The 26,724-nt window shown below is 41.0% G+C and overlaps 1 protein-coding gene across 5 annotated transcripts in view; it reads right to left on the reverse strand.

The window, feature by feature from the left end:
* DYM (dymeclin) overlaps positions 1 to 26,724 on the reverse strand; it is a 351,012-nt gene that overhangs the window by 135,929 nt on the left and 188,359 nt on the right. For all 5 annotated transcript variants that reach the window (XM_075066858.1, XM_075066862.1, XM_075066859.1 and 2 more), the window contains 2 exons: positions 17,157 to 17,270; positions 14,662 to 14,756 (listed from right to left, as the gene is read on the reverse strand). In XM_075066858.1, the coding sequence (XP_074922959.1) occupies positions 14,662 to 14,756; positions 17,157 to 17,270 (209 nt within the window). The remainder of the gene's footprint in view (positions 1 to 14,661; positions 14,757 to 17,156; positions 17,271 to 26,724) is intronic.

Raw genomic sequence — 26,724 nt, forward strand, 5'->3', positions numbered from 1 at the left:
CCATAATCCCGAGACACAGTGATTATATCACTCTCTGTACTGCAATGTTACAATAAAAATAATGCCATTAATAAAGTGTGAAGAGCAGAGAACAAATCTCACAAGACATATCATGTTTTATAAGCAGTTGAATATTTTACTGTGTGTTATTCTTTACACAGAAACTGTAATACAGTCTTTAATTAAGCTGGTAAGAGATGATTCCTAAAGCCTCAATATTCATTTCCTAATTTAGATCAGATTTTCACTCCTGAAAAGAACATTTATAACAGGAATCATTGTGTGTCAGACCTGAACTAAGACCACATGCACTATGTGACAGAACTCCTCACTGATGCTTGCAGAAATAGTCAACAATCAAACTACCACCCAACTGGAGATGACAGACAGGCTCAAGCAAATCGTCACTTATCCTGAATTTCTCTTTCTTTCTTTGTTACAGAATGTGGCTCATAGTTCTATAAATATGTTTAACTTAGAACAGACTTAGAAGATCTGGTCAGGAATGACTGCTGTTTGTAAGGTTCTACTGGAACAACAGAATTGTTTCTAACATTCTACTGAAATGTCTTTTTTTTTTGGTTTTCTTTTTCTAAAGCTCAGAGAAAACCCTGTGTAAGGCAATCATTACCACACATGGTCGCCTAATTTTTTTTTAAATGGAAATGATGCATTAACACGTCGGATTTACATTTTCAGAGCACTGTGCTGCAGATTAGACAAATCCCAAGTAAAATAATGGGACACATGGTAACCACTTTTGAACTATGTTACTGTGCTTTCCTTAAACAGAGAGAAAGTATAGTGTCTACAGGACATGCATACCACTGGTAGTTCTTCCACTCTCCTTCCTAGAACTGTTTAACAAGAGAGAAACCTAATCTCACTAGTTTTGGGGGCTCAAGAGAGTACAGAATTGCTCAGCAGCAAAAACTAGAAAACAAAAAAGACAGTCAGTCAATCATCTTCCTCAAAGTTTGTCCTTGAAGTAAGAAATTGAATGTTCACAACAAATAAAACAGCCTGTCCAGCAGAACAGAGTCAGAAGATGCCCAGGTCGGGGTTAAACTCTATGGAGTCAGGTAGTCTCTCTCCTCTGTATCCTAAGCACTCACTCTTACAGACCTAGGCCTAGGCAACCAGCGCAAGGGGAGTGGAAAGCTGAGTTCGAGTTAGCCCCCTCTTCACTGAAGACCAGTGAACAAACGCTGGCACCTCACCACACAGGAGATGTTAGATCTCAGATCTCCCTTAGGTTAAAAGCTGAAAACTGGATACAAGCCTAAGCTTTATTTAACCCTCTCCCAAAAGTTTAAAAATAACTGCCAGTTGCTTAAATGCCAATTTTCAAAGCAAATATAATGTAAGCTATTCTATTTGGAAGTTCTTTCTTGCCATCAAAGACTGGAATATCTTGGTAAAATATTCTAGGATGATTGAGAGGGGTAGACATAAGGCTAACTACTTCTGTAAAAAGAGAGAATAGAAGGAATTTGTAGATTGTTTTCTGCCTGATAGGACAATATGCAAGACAGGATCAGATAAATTGTATTTGTTCAAGTCTTTCCTCTGTCACTCATTCACTAATTAATTTAATTAAATTTTACTTTGCAAAGACATTTGCAGGAGACATTTGTGCCCCCTTTCAATGTCCTATCTTTCCCTTATTTTAACAATAGAATCCTCATTTTTGCTACATTACTTTTGATTAATTGCAGTGACCTCCCAATAATGGAATAGCTGATCAGCTTGTCAAACTCCCCATGGCTGAACTAGGTTAACAAGCTACTAAAAAAAAGAAACATATGCCGGCAGTATAATTATTACCTCGAGACTTTCATGTATTGTTTCTGCATTCCTCTGACAGACAACACAACATGTGCATTCTTGCAACTAAGGGTATGCCTACTCTGAAAACACAAGTACATTCTTAACTCAGGTTAGCTAACCCACATTAGTTAACTTGGGGATGCTCATTGCTGTTTTTGCCCATCACGTCCATCCTCTTGCACTTTCTGTCCTTGGGGGTGGATTTATACCTTCTCGGCCGAGCTCTGTCATTTGCTGCAGTCACCATCAGGGAGTTAGGGACCAGGTGAGAGTAGAAATCCCCAAACACTTGCGTGGGAGAAAAATATTATTTCTCTGAATGCTTTGCAGCAGGGAGCAATGAAGCACAGGTATTCCAGAGGGTCTTTGTAGGCTCCAGAAGAGGCTCATTTATCAAGAGGGCTATTTTCTCTGGAGATGATGGTTGGAGAATATCCAGCAGCTTATGCATATTCTCCTGCAAGAATTCCGCTTGGATACCCAAGATAGTAGCCATATGCTTCAGGAGATCCTTACATGACTTAAAGTCCTTGGGCACTGAGGGAGAGGATGATGACGGCACAGTAGAGTCATCCAGGGAGGATGAGGAGGTGGTTTGCCACAACAGTGACAGATCGTTCTCTTGTACCACAGGATCTGGTTGGAAGAGCCTCATTGGTCCAGGGAAAATGACTCAGTGGTCACTTGCAGCTGAGATGACAGGAAAGCAGGCGCCACTGTCAGAAACAGTGATCTTGCATTGGAGTGGGACCTCAGGGACTAAGGAGTGTCCCAGGGATTGCAAAGAGGCCATAGCGCATACAAATAAGGCACTGGTGGCCAGTACGCACTGGGCCAAGAGCCCTTGTCTTGACTGCAGGACACATGCCAGTCTCAATATCTACAGTGAACCAAGGATTGGTGCCTAGCCAACGAGAAGGAGGGTAACCTTGAACCTTGAGGAATCCTGGAGGTTCTGTGGTGACAACAGAGGAGCCAGCCCCGATAGGGCAAATAACCAGTCAGACTCATCTGAAGCCCAATAAGGAGGTGACATTAGTGCTGAAGAGGAGTGGGGAATCAGCACCAGTAGCACTGAATGAGACATTCCCACTTGGTGTCAGGAGAGGTATCAGCACCAAGGCCAGTACCAAACTCAATGATGGGAAGCATGAGTATTAAGTGGGCCTTCGGTGTTGGGCCCAGCCTTGAATCCATAGTCTGTGCCCCAGGTGATGTGAGCTGCAGTGCTGATGGACCCGTCAACTCTGCAACATGGGCAGAAGATGCCAAGGACACAATGTTGTATTAGCTGGCAGAAGCCATAGCACCGGAGAACTCCTGAACCAGCAGAGAGTCTGGGATTGAGGGGCAAAGCAGATCTGACGCCATCTGGCATGCCACCGGAATGGAGACAGCACAGTGGCTGACATCATTGGTACTGGACTTAGTGGATGCCTGGTGGCCAGAACCAGAGTCAATGATACGGGCCCTTTCTGATCTTGGACAGACCTGCTCCATCTCACATGCCAGAGGGAGTATGATGTTGGTCAGCATTCATCCTGGAAGAGGAGGAGGAGTCTCTCAAAGCCCTAGAATGGTTCAAACTTATTTTATGGGACCTCTTCCTCGCCACACCAGAGCAGGGTGAATGACCTCTTCCTCTGGGGGGGGGGACATCAGATCCCAAATGCGGGGTGACATCACTTGCCAGATCTGAAGGCAACTGCTGATCAGACAAGGGCCTTGGTGACAAAGCAGGCCTCATGGCCTGCTTCAGAAGGTTCTGCTTCAATCACAAGTTTCTCGTCACCTGAGTCCTCTTTGTAAATGAGTTGCAGATGGAGCACTCTCTCTAATGTGTCCCTCGCCAAGACACGACAAGCAGCTTGTGTGGGCACTACTGTTGGGAGTGACCCCCCCTACACAATGGACAATGCTTGAAACTGGTGAGGGCACCACACAGGGCAGCCAACTACTCTGCTAACACTTAAACTAAACCTAAGGTACAACTATTACTATATACAAGAAAATTGCTAAGAAAGGAGAGTGAAAGTGTGACGTGAACATGCCACACAGAGCTCCAACTCTCGCCATGGATGGTGAGAAGGAACTAAGGGGGTCAGAGGTGGTGCTGCTCTTATATGGCCAGGGGAAGGAATATGACCATAGGTCATGAGTGCCGTCCCCAGAGGTGCAGCTAGGTAAAGTTCTCTGGCTCTGGTGTGCGTACACCCATGTGCAATACATGGCTGCGTTTATCTGAAGAAGAGCAGAACATTTTCCTTTCAAGTTTTGCTCCCTGAAAAGTGCTGTTGATTGTGGGTAGCCCAATTTTACTGCATTTCTGCCCTGTTTGTCCAATACTATGACTATATGAAACAGGAAGCCATATTTTAAAAAGTTTCCCTCTAGCATAGTGACCAACAAAGAAAAAAATAAATAGGCAGGAAGACTGGAATGCTCACATTGGGTAAAGCAGTGTGGTATACCCATTTGTTTATCTTCCTGTGCCAGCAGCCTAATGAGTTCTGAACTAGTAATTATGTTTTGGTAACGTCACTGCTTGGAAACTTTATTAACCAATCAGAGATTTCTAATCTCCCACCATATTTTTAGACTATTAATTTCAGGATTCTAAATCCAACAAGGCCCCTAATAAGCAGCTCAGATCACATGCATCTTGCTGCTGCACAAATGTTTTTACTTCTCGACAGAAAACATGTACTGTACTAATTGAATAAACTTTCCTGTTTCATATAGGCATTGTAATGGACAAACAGGGCAGAAATGCAGTAAAATTGGGCTACCCACAATCAATAGCACTTTTCAGGGAGCAAAACTTGAAAGCAAAATGTTCTGCTCTTCTTCAAAACATCTTCCACTTCTAAATACAAAAAGATCCTTTTTAAAGAAAGTTAGGGTTTGGAGTAAAAAAGACATGCCCCCAAAAAAACGTTACTAAAATTCACCTCTGAGGAACTGGTGAGAGACATTAAGCTATCTTAAAGTTACTTTCTGCTTTAGATCCTGTAAGGTACAGATATCCTTCAACTCCTCTTGAAAGAAATGGGAATTGAAAGTTCCAAGCACATTGCAGGATTGGTAGTTATAAGACTGATTTACTTCAAAAGTTTGCTATAAAACAAAACCAAATGAATATTCAAACTCTATACATATACCCAAGGCATTAAACACCACTTCTCAATCTGCACCGTACCTCCTTGTTTTCAGTTCTTGTGGGTTACTTTATCTCTAGCTGTTTAAAATATTTCACCAAGATAAACTTCTAAAAACAAAACTTCTTGTTTTTATAAAAATTGCAAAAGGTCACAAACAAAACAAAAAGCACCCCATGAATCCAGATCTAAATAATACATGCATTTCTGAGTTTCTGTACTTCTACCAAGTATAATACAGGATGTTTGATTAATTTCACTCTTGTTTTTAACTTGAGGAGTTAACTGACAACAGAGAAGAAAACATAAGCAAGGGAGTTTTAGCGTTATCTACCAGTATAATTCTGGACACTACATCTGACAGCGCTCTCCAAATACAAAAAGAGTTAGACAGTGGCAGATAATATCCTCAGCACATTGTGAAAAAACTGCATGTGTGTAATTAACAAAGAGGATCCTAACAGTTAAGAGATGGGAAAGCTCTCCACAGGCACAAAGCAGGACAGTCTTCAATACACAATGTATCCAATATTAATTGAGTGCTGTCAAAGATTTTATTATAAATAATGTTATATCTATTTCCATTCCCAGCAGCTGAACATAATGAAAATATTTACACAAATCTGTCAAGTTTGATGTTTACAGCAATGTGATGTAAATTTTCTGATGTTATGAAGTTATATTTTATTGAGATTTTACATGCACTATATTAGATATTCCCAGTCTTTAATGGACAATAGTCTTCAAAATTTAAAAAAAATTGGCAGTCTCTGCTCAGAAGAGAGTTAGGAAAAAGCTTGCATGGAAACAGAATTTACTTCTCACATTAAAGAAGGAATTATTAGAGCATCTGGTGAGACTTGAATTATGACTGTCTGCATTCTGTTGTATGGCTAAGCTATTAGCTATTTTATTTTAAAACTGCATATCCTAAAATAAAAAATATGTAGTTGTAAAGTGTTATCTGCTTTTTAGGGCTTTCCTGTGGCCCTCATTCAGGGCACCTTTTTATTATGGGTACGACAGTTTCTTAATTTCCCTTCAGAGAGACATTTGTATTCTGATGGGTTCAGAAAAAGAATCTAGATATAAATATAATTCTGTTTTAGTCCTATTAGAGAACATGGAGCAGTTGGGTCCACTGGGTGCTGAAACAGTTTAATCACAGCGGCTATTCGATTGTGGGGTATGAAAAGAGGGATGAACAGAAAGAGTACCTCTACAACTATTTAACTCTTATGATATACGTGTGATACAATATGACACACAGAGTACAGAGGAACCAGAGGATGAAGAACAGGCTACTCTGCGATGAGATTACCTGCTGGTCATATTGGGCAAACACCCCGATCCATTGAGGTCAAGAACCTATACACAGTACTGGCAACAAGAGGAGAGAAGCACCCTAAAGGTTGGGGAAAAGGAGCCACCTGCCCTGAGGCTGGGAGACTCATTGACTCCACACTCAAAGAGAAGAAATAGGATGTTTGTGATTGTGGACTCCCTTCTGAGGGGAATGGAAGCATCTATCTGCTGACCTGACATGATGTCTGGGTGATGTGCTGCCTGCCTGGAGCCCATGTCCAAGACATTACAGAAAGGTTGGCGAGGGTCATCCTTCTGACCACTACCCCATGCTGCTCATACATGTGAGAACTAATGATACTACCTATGACCCAGAGCATATCAGCAATGACTACAGGGCTCTGTGAGTGAAGGTGAAGGAGTTGGGGGTGCAGATAGTATTCTTGGCCATCCTCACAATTAAGGGTAGGGGCCCAGGCAGAAACACATACATCCTGGAGATGACACTAATGGTCCATGCCTTGCAGAGTACCAGAGCCTGGGCTCCAACTCAAACCCAGTCGTCTTCACAGTAATTGTACAGCCCCACAGCTCAAGCCCCAGGAGCTCAAGTCAGCTGACCCTAGCCAGGCAGGGGTGTTTAATTGCTGTGTAGATGTATCCTGAACCACCAACCTAGTGAGGAAGTCTTTAAACTAGGTTCAAAGGGACCAGAAGACAAAAGTACACAGGTATGTACAAAAAAGAGTGACCTTAATAAAAGGCTAGATGCTGGGGGTGGGAATGGAAAATTACAATTGAGCCACAGGAGCAGCAAGAGGGAAAACAGTGGGGGAATCTGTTCAGCGGCTTAGATGTCTATACAAAAATGGAAGGAGCATGAGGAAGACACAGGAAGAAATGCAAGTATTAGGGCATAAGCTAAATTATGACTTAACTGGCCTCACTGAGACTTGGTGGGATAAATTTCATGACTGGAATTATTGGTATTTGGGGGATAGTTTGTTTAGGAAGAATAGACAGGGAAAAAAAGAGAAAGTGTTGCATTAATCATTAAGAATATATATACTTGTTCCGTGGTCCAGAGGGAGGTGAGAGGCAAACTAGTTGAAAGTCTGGCTGGAAGTAAAAGGGGAAAAAACAGGGATGATGTCATCATAGGAGTCTACTACAGATCACCAAATCAGGAGGAAAAGGTGGATGAGGCATTTTTAGAACAAATAAACGTCCAAACACAAGACCTGGTATTATAATGGGGGACTGTAACTACCCAAACATCTGTTGGAAAAGTACTGTGGGAAAATACAAAATGGTTCTTGGAATGTACCGGGAACAACTTATTGTTTCAGAAGTGGAGGAAGTAACTAAGGGACACTCGTCTTAGACTTGATTCTGACTAACACGGAGGAATTGGTTGCGAATCTGAGGTGAAAGTCAACTTGAGTGAAAGTGAGCATGAAATGATACACTTCATGATTCCAGGGAAAGGAAAGAGTGACAGCAGCAGAATAAGGACAATGGACTTCAACAAGGAGGCTTTAACAAACTCAGAGACCTGGTAAGGTCAGGTCCCCTGGGAAAAAAAAAATCTAAGGATAAAAGGGGATCAGGAGAACTGGCAGATTCTCAAAGATATAGAATCATAGAATATCAGGGTTGGAAGGGACCTCAGGAGGTCATCTAGTCCAAGCCGCCTGCCACAGCAGACCATCCCCAACTAGTCATCCCAGCCAGGGCTTGTCAAGCTGACCTTAAAACCTCTAAGAAGGAGATTCACCACCTTCCCAGGTAACTCATTCCAGGCTCACCACGTCCTAGTGAAAACATTTTTCCTAATATCCAACCTAACCTCCCCACTGCAGCTTGAGAACATTACTCCTTGTTCTACATCTGCCACCACTGAGAACTGTCTAGATCCATCTCTTTGGAACCCCCTTTCAGGTAGTTGAAAGCAGCTATAAAATCCCCCTCATTCTTCTCTTCTGCTGATAAATAACCCCAGTTCCCTCAGCCTCTCCTCATCAGTCATGTGCTCCAGCCCCCATCATTTTGTCGCTCTCTGCTCGACTCTTTTCAATTTTTCCATCCTTCTTGTAGTGTGGGGCCCAACTGGACACAGTACTCCAAATGAGGCTCACCAATGCCAAATGAGGGGAATGATCACATTCCTCGATCTGCTGGTAATGCTCCTACTTATACAGCCCAAAATGCCATTAGCCTTCTTGGCAACAAGGGCACACTGTTGACTCATATCTAGCTTCTTGTCCACTGTAACCCCTAGGTCCTTTTCTGCAGAACTGCTGTCTAGCCGCTCGGTCCCTAGTCTGTAGCAGTGCATTGGATTCTTCCACCCTAAGTGCAGGACTCTGCACTTGTCCTTGTTGAACCGCATCAGACTTCTTTTGGCCCAATCCTTTAATTTGTCTAGGTCCCTCTGTATCCTATCCCTACCCTCCAGCATATCTACCACTCCTCCAAGTTTAGTGTCATCTGCAAACTTGCTGAGGCTCCATTAATGAAGATATTGAATGAAGTCTGGCTCCATGGACTTGTGCTCGTCCAGCTTTTCTAAATAGTCCTGAACCACTTCTTTCTCCACAGAGGGCTAGTCACCTCCTCCCCATATTGTGTTGCCCAGTGCAGTAGTCTGGGAACTGACCTTGTTTGTGAAGACAGAGGCAAACAAGCACTGAGTACATTAGCTTTTTCGACATCCTCTGTCACTAGGTTGCCTCCTCCATTCAGTAAGGGGCCCATACTTTCTCTGACCTTCTTGTTGCTAACATACCTGTAGAAACTCTTCTTGTTACTCTTAGCATCCCTTGCTAGCTACAACTCCAATTGTGATTTGGCCTTCCTGATTTCACTCCTGCATGCCTGAGCAATATTTTTATACCCCTCCCTGGTGATTTGTCCAAGCTTCCATTTCTTGAAAGTTTCTTTTTTGTGTTTAAGATCAGCAAGGATTTCACTGTTAAAGCCAAGCTGCTTGCCTGCCATATTTACTATTCTTTCTACGCATCGAGATGGTTTGTTCCTGCAATCTCAATAAGAATTCTTTAAAATACAGCCAACTCTCCTGGACTCCTTTCCCCCTTATGTTATTCTCCCAGGGGATTTTGCCCATCAGTTTCCTGAGGGAGTCAAAGTCTGCTTTTCTGAAGTTCAGGGTCCATACTCTGGACAGATGTGTAACAGCAAACCATCCCAGCGCAAAAGGAAGTTAGGAAGAATGGTAAGAGGCCAATATGGCTCCATCAGCATCTCTTTAATAATGAAAATCAAAAAGAAATCCTACAAAAAGTGGAAACATGGACAAACTGCTAAGGAGGGGTACAAAAGAACAGCACAAGCATGTAGGGAAAAAATCAGAAAGGCTATGGCACAAAGTGAGTTATATGTAGCAAAAGATATAAGAGGCACTAAGAAGATGTTCTATAAATACATTAGGAATAAGGGAAAGACAAAGGAAAGTGTAGGTCTACTATGTAGCAGAAAAGGAGAGGTAATAATAGATGACATCAGGAAGACTGAGGTGTTTTCTGTTTATATTGCATCAGTCTTCACTAAAAAGGTTGTGACCAGATACATAACGCAATTAATAGTAACTCATGCCAAATATGGAAGGAACAGGTTAAAAAAATATTTAGATGCATTCAAGTCCGTGGGGCCTGACAAAATTCACTCTAAGATACTTAAGACCTAGCTAAAGCAATCTCAGAACAGTCAGCAACTATCTTAGAGAACTCATGGAGGATGGGTGAGGTCCCAAAGGACTGGAGAAAGGCAAACAAAGTACCTATCTTTAAAATGCAGAATAAAGAGGATCTGGAGAATTATAGACCAGACAGCCTAACTTCAATACCTGCAAAGATTCTGGAACAAATTATTAATCAATTTGTAAGCACCTAAATGATAATAGGGCAATAAGTAATAGCCAACCTGGATTTTTAATAATCATGCCAAACCAACCTAATTTTCTTTTTTGACAGGGTTACTGGCCTAGTGGATAGGGAGAAGCCATAGAAATGATATATTTTGATTGGAGTAAGGCTTTTGACATAATCCCACATGACAATCTTGTAAGCAAACTAGGGAAATAACAGTATTTCAAATAGACCAAACGTGGGTGCATCATCGGTGGAAAGACTGTACTCAAAGAATAGTTAGCAATGATTTGCTGTCAATCTCTGAAGATGTATCTTTGTGGAGTCCCACAGAACTCACCTCTGGGTCCATTACTACTAAATATTTTCATTTTTGACTTCAATAACGGAGTGGAGAGTATGCTAATAAAATTCGCAGATGACATTAAGCTGTGAGAGGTTGTAAGGCCTTTGGGAGACAAAAATCAGGATTCGGAACCACCTTGACAAATTGAAGAATTTGTCTGAAATCAACCAGATGAAATTCAATAAAGACAAGTGCAAAGTACTACACATGCTGAGGAAGGCAAAATCAAATGCATAACTACAAAATAGTGAGTAACTGGCTAGGCAGTAGTACAGCTGAAAAGAATTTGGGGGTTATAATGGATCACAAATTGAATATAAGCCAACAATATGATGCAGTTGCAAAAATGAGTGTAATACCATTCTGGGATATGTTAACACAAGTGTCATATGTCGGACATTGGAGGTAATTCTCCCACTCTATTTGGCATTGGTGAGGTCTCAGCTGGAGTACTGTGTCCAGTTCCAGGCACCATGCTTTAGGAATGGACAAACAGGAGAAAGAGTCCAGAGCAGCGCAACAAAAATGATAAAGCTTTAGAAAACCTGACCTATGGGGAAAGGTGAGTAAAACTGGGCTTATTTAGTTTTGAGAAAAGACGACTAAAGGGGAACTCGATAATACTCTTCAAATATGTGAAGAGTTGTTATAAAGAGGATGATGACCAATTATTCTCAATGTCCACTAAAGGTAGAACAGGAAGTGATTGGCTTAATCTGAAGCAAGGGAGATTTAGGTTAGATATTAGGAAAAAGTTTTCTAATTATAAAGACAGGTAAGTATATAGGTGTCTCAGGCAGGTTTTGGAATCCCCATGACACTAAGTTTTTAACAGTTTAGACAAAAACCTGTCAGCAGGTCTTAAATTCAGCTGGATCCATCCAGAGTGCAGCTCCGGTAAACATTTTCAAACCCGCAGGAGCCGCTGAAGCCCCGAGGCAGCCCGCATGGCCGAAACCCCAATCCTGGTGCCTCCTGGTGTGGCTAAAGGCCTGAGCCCCACCCTGCAGCTGAAGCCAAGATCCCTGAATTGGCGTGGGGCATGGGGAGCTCCAGGCAATGGTCTCTGAGAAATTAAGCCCTGCCTGTCTCGACAAATTAAGACTGTGTAAAAACATTACATTATTACTGTTACCCCTGTCTTCATTTCCCCTTCCCTCCTAGTGTTGATCACTGTCACTTGTGTCCTGTCCTCAGCTAGATAATGCAATCACTTTTTCGTCTGTGTTTCAACCCAGCAAAGCATGGCCTCCATGCTGACAGGACCCCACAGGCACCACTGGAATAACCACCACCTTTCACTTAGTGAACAATCTGCACGATCTGTAGTGAAGAATTCTGTAAATGCAATGAGTTCTCAGATTAATTGATTTTTCCACCTGCCCAGAAAGATTACCAACTTGCTACCTTTAGGCATGGTCCTGCAGTTGTTACTCAGATATAATTTCTACTGAAGCCTGAATAAGGACTGCAAGTCCAGTCCCTAGTGGTTTTGACCTTATTGTTATTATCTGTATTGCAGTAGCACCCAAGAGCCCCAGTCTTGGACCAGGACCCCAGTGTGTTACGCACTGTACAAACACAGAACAAAAAATTATTCCTGTTCCTAAGAGATTACTCTTTTGAAGAACTAATGTTTTGAATAGGGGGAGGGATAGCTCAGTGGTTTGAGCATTGCCCTGCTAAACCCAGGGTTGAGAGCTCAATCCTTGAGGGGGCCATTTAGGGATCTGGGGGAAAAATCTGCCTGGGGATTGGTCCTGCCTTGAGCAGTAGGTTAGGCTAGATGACCACCTGAGGTCCCTTTCAACCCTGGTATTCTATGAAATTCTATGAATGCCAATATTATTTTGACAGGTTTCAGAGTGGTAGTCAGCAAAAACAACAAGGAGCCCTTGTGGTACCTTAGAGACTAACAAATTTCCTCTTTTTTTTAGTATTATTGTGGTTGCTCCAACTCCAATTATTATTCTAGCATGAGTAGAATTAGACACACTATTTCAAATGTGGCTTTACTAGTTCTTTATACAATGCAAGAATATTGTGCAACATGCAATTTGCTGCATTTAATTTAAACGTGACAGAGATTTTGCTGTTTTTTCCATCATTAAGCATCATGGCTTTAAATACGTAACAGTTCTGTATGTGTGAGGGAGAAATACAATGTAATTTTGTATCACACCTGTCATATTAGAATACAGAGCAACTAATCTTCACATCCAAATAAAAACAAGTAGGTTAATATATCAGAGCAGTGTATATGGGAAGATGGATGCACTGGATACAAAAAACCCAAGCTTTATAGTGAATTGTTGTGTATGAAGCACGTAAGATTATTTGATTACATGTCCTTGCCTGGGTCTTGAGATAGGATCTGAGAAATGTCAGGGAGTCAATCTGCTGCTTAGATGATGGGAAGAGCATGCAGGAAGGATCCAGTGATCACTGTAGAGAAGGTTTTGGTGGAGTGCAGGGAGAGTGACTGGTAGAGACACAGTGACAAATGTCTGAAATGCAGAGGGATTGGAGAGTGGAAGGGATGGAGAGAGAGACTGGGAGTATAGGAAAGGCAATTTTGTGCAGAATATGGAAGAGGCTGTACATATCATATTCTGAAATGGGTAAAAAGTCTGCAAGTTTTCCAAGGATTGAGGTGATATATGCTTGCTTTCAAAGGCATCCATTAGCCTCATTATTATTTCACATTTCACAGGCTGATACTTAGAAAGTTGGACTTAGAGACCATGAAGGGTAATATGTAAGAAAGTTGGATGTAGAGACCAGGAATAGCAGCACAGGAGTTATTTAAAACAGTATCAAATATAGGCAACAATTAGAGTTACACACTTGGTAAAGATGTAAGGAAAAGAGCTCAGATTTAAGTTGAACATGTACTGTAGGCTGCAGCCATTGTGTGTAAATAGATGACTTGTGTCAAGCAGGGAAATGATGATGGCATACATAGATGTGAGCACCTCAAGAGCAGGTAGGACCATCACAGAACTAGCTCTCACAAAACCAATATTTTTTAAAAATACTGTACTACTTGTTAGTCTAGACTTTTACAAAGTACATACACACTTATCAAAGAAATATGTGATATTTTGAACTTATTTTTGGCATAAAATCTGTATTTGCCAAGCACTGTAAAATTTTCCCCCAGGATGTAATGTCATGGACCTTTTTGGTTTCCTTTGGAACACTGAGTAGATGAGCTGCTAAAATAAAGTGGGCACATCCCACGCTAGTACCTGAAACTACATGGTGGCCTCTGGAACTTGGTCCTTCCCATCTTCTATATCTAAGAGTCTATGGGTACATCTACACTACTCGCTGGATCGGCAGGTAGCAATCGATCTATCAGGGATCGATTTATCGCATGTAGTGTAGACATGATCAATCGATCCCCGATTGCTCTCCCATCGACTGCTGAACTCCAGCTCGGTGAGAGGCAGACGCAAAGTCAATGGGGGAGTGGCGGCCATTGATCCCGCGCCGCAAGGATGCGATTCTAAGTTGATCCAAGATACATCGACTTCAGCTACGCTATTCTCATAGCTGAAGTTGCGTATCTTAGATCGACACTCCCCCTCCCACCATAAGTGTAGACCAGGCCTATGAAAGCAGTATCCCTTTTATTAGAACACAAGCTGATATTAACCAACTTGTTACAAGAAAGGCAGTGAACTTGACCATTCAAAAAGGCACAAAAGTAAATAACTGCAAAAAGTGCACAACACCCCATCACAAAGGAATGGCCATGTTTTGTCTACATTAAAAATAAAGACAGAAATATACTAAGCTGAAAGTCCAGTTAGCAATGTTCTGGAGAACTATTACCCATTGCATTTTTGTCATAACAGAACAAGTGACTGAAAAATATTCCAGTTTAAAAGCAATCGCTATGGCTGCTTTGTGGAGAACAGAAAAATATCTAAAGTTTCTTTGATAAAGATTCATAATATTTTTCACTAACTCAAAATGTAACTCAGACCATGAAGGGAAATAAGATTTATCTGGCGTAATTTAATTCCAATTTCACTTATATCTATTCAGTCATGGAAAATTCAAGTCCCTCTCCCTCTGAATTTATCTGGAAGACCAGTTTAAATATTTTTAAAAGGCTTATATTTACCTGATGATTCTCTGAGCAGCATACTGATGAAGTGAGCGGAACTGTGCTGACATATTTGCTAAGGCTGCCAGACAATTTGTATGAAGGTATTTGTCCTGTTGGCAAAGAGAGGGAAAAAACACATCAAACTGTCCTTTTCATATACACTGAGACCTGTCATAAGAAACCACTCCAAGGACTTACAAACATCTGTTGCTTAACAGAGGTGGTCTTCTAATGAAGGTGGAGCAGAATTGCACTTTGTATACTTAGAGATGCTTTAACAATGGTCTCTTTAGACATGAATTTGCCTAATAAGGGTGGTCTCTTGTATAGATTTCACTGTACATATATATTTTAAAATCAAAGTTGATATACAGTGGGATCATAAATATAACTGATAAACGGTAGAGTAAATAGTCTCTACTGTTTTCTCTCTCCTTTCCTTTGCCCCAATTATCTCCAACCTTACCCAATCCTTTTTGCCCTATACTCTTTGACCTCTATATTAATTATTTCAAAACATTCAACTTCTCCACAACTACCACTAATATGGTACTTCGTAAGTTCTGCTCCTCTATAGTTGGAGTTTCTGAAGCCCATTTTAACTGCCACCTTTCCACATAAATGTTTCAACACTGGCTCACTCAAAGTCAGAGAACTGCATAGCACCGACAAAACGGTGGAATCCACAATCCTATGGCTTATGCAATATTTATTGATCCTGCTCACAGGGGAGAGGCAAGTAAACATGGATTGTGCTATTCTTCAAGGGAAGAGAATAAATCTTAAGCAGCATATTGGAAGGATTAATTTACTGTAAAAGATATTAAAAGTGGTAGGAGTTGCTCATTGTATCCTCACCCTTTGCAGAAAATTACATTCTCCACTTCCAGGCTTTATCTCTAGTCATATGTTTGACCAATCCCTCTACATCATGAAGCATGATTTGTTTAATGATTTCCTTCATTAAGAGTTCCTCTTCCCTACTCAGGATTAAAATGTGCATTTATTCTCCCTAAGAGTAACACAGACCCCCAATGCCACATATAAATTCCAAGTATCTTCCCGTCTAACTGATGTAAACATGGATTGGCCTCTGGCTCCTTCTAATACTCATTCTGACAGTGCCCGGGGAATCTGTATATTATGGCAATCAATACAGTAGGCTGAAATCAGATATAGATTCAAAATGCCATTTCCTATGTCACCTGCCTGGAACCAGGCTAGATAGAATTCCTGTGCTCCCATGTTCAAACTATAAAGCTCCTCTTGTGAGCAAGAAGATTCATTCAGCATTGTTTGCTAGAACTTAGCCATGACTCAAAAAAGGGGGGGAGGTGAGGGGGGAAAGAACGGGGGTGAGCGGTTGTGGGGGGAGAGTTTCTGGTTCCAGCTGAATATTCTGTAAAGCTCTAACTTAAACCAGAGGTAAATCTGATAAATATTTGGAATTTAATATCAAAATGCAGCCTATTTACAAGAAACCATTTACTGGTTAAATGGCTCGCAAACCTTATTCCTGTTTATAAAATCTTACTTGACAAAGTATTGCTTACATTTAATCCAATATAAACTTTGCAACCAGTACCAGCTTCCCTTCCTTCCATCTCATTGTGTCTGTTATCTCATGAAATAGAAATTACAGCCCGTTAAGTCTGTTTTAAGTTGTTAATGGGGGTGGTATTAGTATGATTACCATATAATTATCTCATCTATTTGTTTGGTGTGACCACACAGATGGTGATTTTGGTTTTAAATTCTTTGATCTAGTACAAAGAATACCATGTTTTAGTTAATTTTATTGCAAAAACTTCTCAACATTTTCAGCAATGAAAGAAACGTACAGAAGTCTTTGATGTAGTTTACATGTCTGCTACACACATTAGAGAGATACACTTGAAGTTCCCCTAATTCGAAGATCCACAAAATATAACCTAATGGACTTTAGGGAAGTCAGAAGTGAAATAATGCATGATGGGGAACGTGTTTGAAACAATTATGCTTTGCATCAGATCTCTCAATTACACTCATAAGAAAAAGATGAACTTCTTTTCAGAAAATAAGTAGAAATAATTTTTTTCCACCTCAATTTCCACACCTGTTTATAAAACTATACTATCAAATAACAAGGAACCCAAATCCGTACTTCTGGATAATTTAATATAGGGGAAAAATCCCACACAATTTAATTATATGGTATGCTGATATTTTTTTCTCTGACCAGAAATCTATTACTTATTTCAGGAACCATGCAACTACTATGACTGGACTTTGTATGTTAGTAATCAAAGCAGCTGAACTGAATGATATCACAGAAATTGCTTTACACATTCAGAAGCACCTCATACTGTACCTGAGTGCTGACTTTTTTCCTGCCTCCCCCACTGTGTTTAGGTGCTCATTTGCTGCGAAAAGGTTCACTTTTGTTTTTTACCACTATTTGGAACTGAACTCCAACTGATAGAAAACCACAGATATACACTACATGTGTAAGTTCTAAATATAGTTCTTACCCTTGTCCTTGTCATGTTGTACTGAATGGTTCTTATCACCACCAGTATCAGCAGACTCCCCAGTGAAATCTCGGTTAGAACACGCTCTGAGTACCAAGTGATATTTTTCAATACCTGCAATGAGGAGAAAAAATAGCTTTCAACGCCACATTTCAACTGTGAATGAGATGATATAAAATCATGCAGCTCTCTGGGCTCTTGCTTCCCTCGAGAAAAATAAATTACCTCCAAGTTCAATACATCAAACTTTATCATGTTCTAGAGTTTCAAAGGATACTGCAGTAGTATCCAGCTTGCAGATCTTATTAACTTTGTTTTGCAGCTCATGTGAAAAAGGCACGATGAGGAGATAAGTGAATAAAAAATTACTGGTGTGCTGAACTAGTATGAGTGAACACACACACGTGTGCATATGTGTGGAGAAAGTAAATTAAGGAAGTGTTGTTTACTTCTTCTCATAACAGAAGAACTAGGGGTCACCAAATGAAATTAATAGGCAGCAGGTTTAAAACAAACAAAAGGAAGTATTTGTACACAACACACAGTCAACCTATGGAACTCTTTGCTGCCAGAGGATGCTGTGAAGGCCAAGACTGTAACAGGATTCAAAAAAGAACTAGATACATTCATGGAGGATAGGTCCATCAATGGCTATTACCCAGGATGGGCAAAATGGTGTGTCTAGCCTCTGTTTCCCAGAAGCTGGGAATGAGCGACAGGGAATGGATCACTTGATGATTACCTGTTCTGTTCATTCCCTCTGGGGCACCTGGCATTGGCCACTGTCGGAACACAAGATACTGGGCTAGATGGACCTTTGGTCTGACCCAGTATGGCCGTTCTTATGTTCTTATGCAAAGTGAAACCTGTCTTGAAAGACTATTTAAGAGACCAGCAAAGATCGGATGCTTACCATGACTAGAGCTCCTAGGTTCTATGGGCAATACAAATAAATTTATAATAGAGGTAGCTCACTAAAGGTGGATAAGAACTGTAGTCAGTGCATCTGGGAATACTTTGGGAAGACTAGTGAAAGAGGAAGCTGTCTAATAAGGGTGGTTTCATATAGAGATTTTACTCTACGTAAATGAAAGATATTAGTATGAGTTAAGTTTCAATGCAATATATGAGATTTACAAAAAAGTATAATACTAAAGTATAATATGAAAATGCATATACAACAAAACCTGTGCAATAGTTTAACAATGTATTAGCAAACCTCCTGTCTTGAGATCGTTCAAAAATACCCTCAAACTAACAGAGTACTGTTCTGCTCCACTTTTATTAAACAGCCACCCTGTTAAGGGACAGATCTGTCAGCCCTCCGAATGGTCATTTGTTGCAGGTTTAAATCAACATTAACAATAAAATGAGGCAAGGAACTGCCTCTTGTTAACAAAGCCAGTACAAAACTCCAGCATGGATGGAATTTCAAAACCCATGACACATTTACCCCTCACTGAGCCCCTCCACACTTGAATCCTGCCTGGTTAAGCCTACCTGCCCCATACCTGGTATACCTGGGCAGAGCCCCAGGGTGTTTCTGGAGCAGGCCCAAGGCTTGTGCTGTGTCAGAGTGGGGTGCAGCCTCACCGCTGAGTCTGTGTCCTGGAGGTTGGGAGGCTGCCAGGTGATCTCCCACCTTCATGCAGTCAGTTACCTGTGCTCCCCACTGCCATGTTGGAGCCTCTGCATTTATTTATTGACCAATAAAACTTGCAGAATTTTGCAGAATTTTTAAATATTGTGCACAGAATTTTAAATTTTTTTACACAGAATGCCCTCAGGAGTAAGTAAATCCTCGTGGCAGATGTAGTTTTCAAGGCAGTCGGTCTTAGATTCACTGAATTTTTTGCATCATTTTATATCCTCAAAAAGGGAATTCAATCTATGTGCATCTTGACAGAGTACAATTTACAAGTTATGAGATAAGAGTACATGGAGAGGTCTAGGCCAGAGGAACAGCAGAGACAATGGCTCTCTTTTGCTTCTTCAGTTGGAGTTTAAAGGAATTGTTATGATTCATTTTGTTAGTTAGGTTCCCCTTCCACATTTCCAGAACCAGACCCTCATTTATCAAGTGTTGAATAGAAAGCTTTCAGACTCAAACATCCCTTTTAAAAATAACATTTTGTGCATCTGTACTGCATCCATGCACAAGTATTCAGTTCCTTCCTATAATTAAACTTCTAGCTTAAGAGTCAAATTAAAAGCCCTTGGCAGAGCTCAAATTGGATGGGTATGGACCAGAACATCAGGACTAGAACATTTTGCCAGTCTATCAGCACTTCAGCGACTCCTGAGTCTTCAGCTATTCTTCTGGGAACCCAGGCTGTATCCAAGTTCCACACCTACTTCAAAGTGAGGGATACTACTACCGGCTGACTTCTCTAAAAGCCAATCCAGCTTAACAACTACTTTCACTCTACTGGGTGAAGCCCAACTCCAGCATAAGGTATAGCAGGGTGGGAAACTTGTCTTCCAGGCTGATTGTGTTCATCTTCTCATCTTTCCTTTGGATGGCACCAAGACAGACCAATATTCTCTCTTTTCCAAGTAAAGGCTCTTCAGATGGCAAACAGTTTTACCCATTCCAAAGAAGCAGCAATGAAAAACTGTCCTCTGGTCTGCTGACTTTTACAGCCTCTAGGGTAACAGACTTAGAGGGAAATACTTCCTCCAGAAGAGAGAAGGATGGGGAGGTGGCAGCCACTATCCTCAGAAAGAAACAAAGACCTGAAGGGGTGGTCACTACAATACACAGACAAAGGGAGGAGGTGACACCTGGTACTACTTCAGGTTCTGGCATTTTTACACTCACTTCCTCTCTGGGATTAATGGGGTGGATCAAGGATCTGCATATACACCCCATCTTTCAAACAGGAGTCATAGGAGGTACCTAAAGCAAGAGAGAGCGTCATATGGGAAAAGCTCTAAAATGTTTTATAAAGGAAGTGTCCAGGTTTCACAAAATAAAATGCAGTTGGTGAAACTCCAGAATGTTTTAAAAAAAGTTACAAGATGTCTTGTGAATCAGAAGTCCTAACATATACAATTACCAGAAAAAGAGTGCAGCCTGTGTTCTGAAGTCTACAGGGGATTCTGGAGAAATGCAGCACTAAGGTTGTTAACTCTGCAAAAAATCTGCCACAACATTTGGAACCAAAGCAAAAAAGTATAGGAGGTCATTATTAAAAAGTACACTAGGGTAATGGGTGTCATACCATTACACTTAACATTAGTATATAAACGGCAATTTGATATACCAGAAATCATGGCACTGTAATTCCACACTATAACAGGGCAAATGCATTTGAAAATAAACGCATTGGCCGTGCCTCAACAGATAGAGCTCATTATTCTTTGGTGATATTGTAATCCTGGGACATACATTAGTCTGCAAGAATGTACCTCTCTAAACGTAGATGTCAGAGTTCGGGGCAAATGCACTGATATTTCCACTCAATGGTTCAGCAAGAGTACCTAACTCTCAGGCTTTCAGCTCCCCAGCTCTTGCCTCTCTTGAGTGGAGATGCACCTCTCTCCCCCTTCTGACCGGCTACTCCCAGACTGCCCTATTCCCTTGCCTCCACTGTGTAATTCCCAGCACAGATAGGTTCCCTAGGCCACCTGCTTGCTTTCTCTTCAGAGCCAAGTAACAGATATAATTTACCACACTGTTCTTTCTAAGCAAGCCTACTCTGTTCTTAAGGTACAAAGCATTACAGAAAAAGACATTAAAAAACAATAAAAGAACCTACATGTATGTTAATAAATTTATCAGAGTTCACAGCAACTCTCACAGAGGCTCTGACAACTGCAGTCTTTTAATAACCCACCGTAAGGGCATCCTTGTGGTAACAAGTTCATCAAAGCTTCAGCTCAGAACAAGCACACAGTCTTATGAAGCCTCAGTAGGTCAAGTTCTTCCTGTCCTCCCTTAAGGATTGGGGGCCTCTGTGGTTCAGGGATCCTGTCCATTTGCTGGACCAGGAAGAAGGCCCTGAGTCAGCTGAAAATCAAGGTTTTTACCCAAAAGTCTGTTCTTTGTCTGTTAGTCTCTGGAGAATCCAGGCTGAATTCGTATATACATCTCTCTCCAGGGGAACTTCAAAGGAACTTCTAATAATGGAGGAAGTTTATTAGCATCCCCTCTCCCTACTACAGAAGGTACATATAATGTGACAGCAACACATACACAATTGTATTTTTAATACAATTTACCTCAAAAGATGTTAATCCGAACTCAGCAAGGTGTAACTTAACTCAATAAAGGTTATCTTAATTCCATAAAGTTTATTCAAGATATTGTCAGTCTGTCACAATGGGTATTTAATTAATAAATCTATGGCTTGATTTTTAGATGTATGTAGCACTCACACTTCTCACCCAAGATAGTGGAAGAAACTGTGGGCAGCATCTCTGATAGTCACATCATTTCCTTCTTTGATAGAGTTACTGGCCAACTGGATACGTATAAGCAGATAACATGACTTATCTTGACGTTACTAAAGCTTTTGATAATCCCATATGATATTCTCATAAGAAAACTAGAAAAACATGGTGCAGATGAAATTACTACGAAGAAGTATGTGCACAACTGGTTGAAAAACCACATTCAAAGAGCAGTTATCAATGATTCACCATCATACTGGGAGGACATATCTAGTGGAGACCTGCAGGACTCCTATCTCCTGAATTATTCAACCATTAATAGAATGGAAAAGACAGTTACCTTTTTGTAACTAGTGTTCTTCGAAATGTGTTGCTCATGTCCATTCCATTGTAGGTGTGTGTGCTCATCACATGCACTGGTGCTGGAAGGTTTCCCCTCAGCGGTATCTGTTGGGGACCGGCTCCGGTGCCCTCTGGAGTGGTGCCTGTATGACTCAGTATAAGGGGCGCTGGTGGCTCCCCCCGCCCTCAGTTCCTTCTTGCTGGAAACTCTGACAGTGGGGAAGGAGGAAGGTCATGGCAGGTTTACCACTGGAATGGGGCATCGCTGTAGCCGCTGTGGGAGGCACCGGTAGGACTAGGATGTCCTGAGTAGCCTGCAGGGCCTACGGCTTCGACAGCATGTCCAGGTGCTGAGTGCCCACGCCTCTATCTGGGGTGGCAGGCACGTCTCTGTGTGGGCTAACCCACTCCACCTAAGCTAGGGCCTGACTCCCACTCGGAAGTGAGGACCTGCCCCTGTTGGGTCTTTGCTCCCCTCTGGCCCTATCTTTCCCTCTATGGGATGTAGGAGATTATCCCCTGCAGGCCTTTCTTTGCTTTCTTTCCAGTGGTGGGGAGGGGGACTGGCATCAGTCCAAAGATGGCGCTGAGAGTGAAGTATGATCTGGATGGTTCCAGTGCCGGGGCCAGCACAGACTCCTTACGGAGTGCCCAGAGACGTATGTCCTTTTCCCTTTTTGTCTGAGGTTTGAAGCCTTGACAGATGCGACACTTGTCGCTGATGTGGGTTTCGCACAGGCACAGCTACCATGAGGAGCTGATGAGCATCGGCTTTTTACACCGGTCACAGGGGGTGTGTGTCTTTTGTCTGGCGAAAAAAATTTCCCTGGAACCTAACTCCCCCACCCCAATTTACATGAATTCGTATGGGGAAACTGGATTCACTTAATATCGTTTCGCTTAAAGTAGCATTTTTCAGGAACATAACTACAATGTTAAGCAAGGAGTTACTGTAATACAATGGAAGCCAGTGTTTCAACTTTTAGCCAATTTGTTTCATAGCTTTAGTACGGAAATTATGAATCATAGAATTGTATTAGGGATGGAAAGAAACATATTGCCCACTCTACTGCCAATACAGGATTATTCCTATGCAGTACATTCTCAAGTGCTTTGTCCAGTCCAGTTTTCAGTGACTAAAACAATTAAACTTCCCATCAATTCCCTTGGAAGATTATTCTACAGCCTAAAAGATCTCAATGCTAGGAAATTTTTCTTAATTTTCAGCCTACATCTCATCCCAATTCTAATTAGTTATACTCCACTGGACTAGCAAAGGTATTTCCTTTCCGTCAGGATTTATGCTCTCCAAATAAATCATATATTCCTCCCGCCCCCTCCCCTAGTTATTTTAGTCTCCTCCTGGCCACATTTTACATTTTTTGTTCTTGTAATTTTTCATACTTCCAATTTAAAGACTTTAAGTACCAAAGTGCAGAGAAACTTATGGTATATTTTAGGTGCAGTCTCAACAGTGACTCCTTATAGATTTCCTGGTCCATAACACAATGTATTTGCAGGCTGTTCAAAATTAAATCAACTCCCCACCTTTCAAAAAAAAAAAAAATAATCGACACAGGAGGCTCATATTCAATTTCCTGCTCATTATCACCCAAGGTCTTTCTCATTATTGTTGCTCTTCAAGTATCTCCCCGACTCCTCTTAAGTAAAACCCTTTAAGTAGAATTGTTTGATTAATGTACTATTTTACTCATTCTTCCAGCTGCCAAATGAAGGCACCTCCTGGATACCTTTCCCCCTTTATTTTGTACTTGCACTGGCACCAAAACTCAGAGTTGCCAAAAGTACCGATTTACCTAGGATAAGCCTTAAGACAAAACCTTCTTAATATTTTCTATCCAATAAAGCTAGACTTAACAGCCACACCTTTTCCAAAAATAAATGACTAATTTACGCAGTAGTCAAAATATTTTGCTCATAAATATATTGCTGCATCACAGATTTACAGATTCCAAGGCCAGAAGGCACCATTCTGATCATCTAGTCTGACCTTCAGTTCATAGAACTTCCCCAAAATAATTCCTAGAACAGATCTTTTAAAAAACATCCAATTTTGATTTAAAAACCCTTAATAATGGCAGAATCCACCACAACCCTGGTTAAGTTGCTCCAATGGTTGGTTACTGTCACGGTTAAAAATTTACATCTTATTTCCGGTTTGAATTTGTCTAGCTTCAATTTCCAGACATTGGATTGTGTTATACTTTTCTCTGCTAGATTGGCGAGCCCATTATTAAATATTTGTTCCCCATGTAGATACTTACAGAGTGCAATCAAGTTACCCCCTAACTTTCATTGTGTTAAATAAAATAGACTAAAAGAGCTCAATCTATCACTATGAGGCATGTTTTTCTAATCTTTTAATCATTCTCATGGCTCTTCTTTGAACTCTCTCCAATTTATCAACATCCCTTCTTGAACTGTGGATACAAAACTTGACACAGTATTTCAGCAGCGATAGCAGCAGTGCCAAATGCAGAGGTAAAATAATCCCTCTACTCCTACTCAAGATTCCTCTTGCATCCTAGGATTACATTACCTCTTTTGGCCACAGTGTCACATTGGGAGCTCATGTTCAGCTGATTATCCATCATGTTCCCTAAATCTTTTCCAGTCCCTGCTTCCCAAAAGAGGAACTTCCCTTCCTGCAAGAATGGTCTACACTCTTTGTTCCTAGATATAGACATTTACATTTAGCCATATTAAAATACATATTGTTTGCTTTTGCCCAGTTTACCAAGCAATGCAAATTGTCCTGTATCAGTGACCTGTTCTTTTCAGTATTTACCACTCCCATAATCTGTGTCTCTTCGGCAAATTTACAAACACTGAGGACCATGCATGGCTGCTAAATACTATGTATTTTGCCACTACTCATTCTTTCTTTGTTTTATAAAAACAAAAACCAACCTCTCTCTCTTCCCCAAACTAATAAGTTGTGCATTGGTAGCATTTACTCACAATCCCAAGTTTTTAATATAGTAATTTTTTTAAGTCTCAAACATAGGATAGTTTTCATGCAACGGAATAGCAATAAGATATGTGATCAGTACTAGAAAAAGATTGTCAGGGCTGTGCAGTGGCTTTAAAACCAGAGATCAACACACAGTCATTATTTTGTTTTTAATTTAGACACATTTCTTTGGGGAGGGACAAAGAAAAAGACTGGATTTTTTAGAAAGAATATATTAAAAAGATGACTCTTCTCATTCTCCCTTCTTATCCATCTTTCTGAATTCACCAATCTTCTCTTTTCTTTGAATTTTCCTACATTTCCTGGAGTGAAAGTTTGGGACATCACTAATGCCATTATAAGACAGTGGAACTCTGCTGGTCAAATTCCAAATGGATGTCAAACAGCAAAGGAGTTTTATGTTTCAAAATGTATGAGTGTATTTTAAAGCATGCATCCTTTTTCCAGTCAGTGACCAGAGCTTTTCCTCAGTATGTCTTTACATATACTCCCTATACTTCCACCCACGAAACTCCATGAACTAATCAAGTTAACTTCTTCTACAGCCTGCGAAGGAAGAAAGATTTTTAGTGTTGTTTCTATTTTTATATATACAGGGGGCACTCAGATTGCTGGGAATAACACACTGCAGGCAGGGAACTGTGCAGCCCAGAAAAACCCTATTCAGTGGCAGAGAAACATGAGTCATTGCCAAGAGGGGTGACGGCTGAGGAGCCAGGAGTCTAGAGTGGGTGCCTTGTTGAACCATGTAGAAGGAATACAGGTGCAGTTACCCTGAACAGTGACAAATGACATCTCACAGAACTTGCACCCTTACGTCTCAAACTGAAAGTACAAGTTCCAGAACTTCATTCCTCTGATGGTTAGAAACATTCATCGAATTTCAAGCCTAAACTTGTTGATGGCCAGTTTATATCCATTTGTTCCAAAGTAGAAAAACTGCGCACAATTTTAAGCCAATGAAACAATTCTGCTTTTGTTGCACAACTGAGCTCTGTAACTTCCTCCTACTACTGTATGATGCACATTGCTCTCTTTGCCTAACTCGTCCTGAGGCATCAACCTCCTCCAACAGCCCTCTGATCCCTGTCCACAGTGCCAGCTACTCCACTAGTTTTACCTATTTTACAGACACTGAGGCATGTGCTTTCGGGATTTGGTTATGAACAGGGCTCCTTTGCAGAGCACCTGAAGTGCAGCTCTGACACATAGTAGGGGCACTAATTGGGCCACCAATACTAGGACAGATAATGTTGTATTACCCTAAACACCTTATGGGGTTCTATACAAAATTACTTTACCACGATCAAGAAGTAAGTGATCCATTTTATCTACATGTTAGTCAACAGATTCCAACTGAAAGTCCAAGCGAAAGAATCAAGTTAATAGAAATGACTGTTTAGAGGAATGTTTTAATTTTTCAAGGCTCTGCAGTTCCTCACTTGCCTACCCTCTCCGCATTTATTTCCTCTTACACCACCATCTGCTTTCTGCGCTGCACTCACTGTTCTCTAACTGTTTCCATGTCTTGTTGGTCTGGACCCAAATTAATGTTCTCTTTCATGCAATCCAATATGCCTGAAATAGCACTCTAATTTGGCTCTCTTCCAGACCTCTTTCAAAAATTTCCTAAAGAGCCATCTCTTTCATAATGTAGTCCCACTACAAAGACTGTGCACTTCCTTAGATGGCCCTGTTTGTACTGTTCTGCATTGTACCATCTAACGCCTTTTAGACTAACCTCTAGGAGGCAAACATTCTTGTCTGTTTAATACATTTACACTTTGTAGACCACCATATAGAGCGATAAAACAATAGCGACGCCACAAATACCGT

The sequence above is a fragment of the Chelonoidis abingdonii genome, chromosome 6 (assembly GCF_003597395.2).
Source record: "Chelonoidis abingdonii isolate Lonesome George chromosome 6, CheloAbing_2.0, whole genome shotgun sequence".
Lineage (NCBI taxonomy): Eukaryota > Metazoa > Chordata > Testudines > Testudinidae > Chelonoidis > Chelonoidis abingdonii.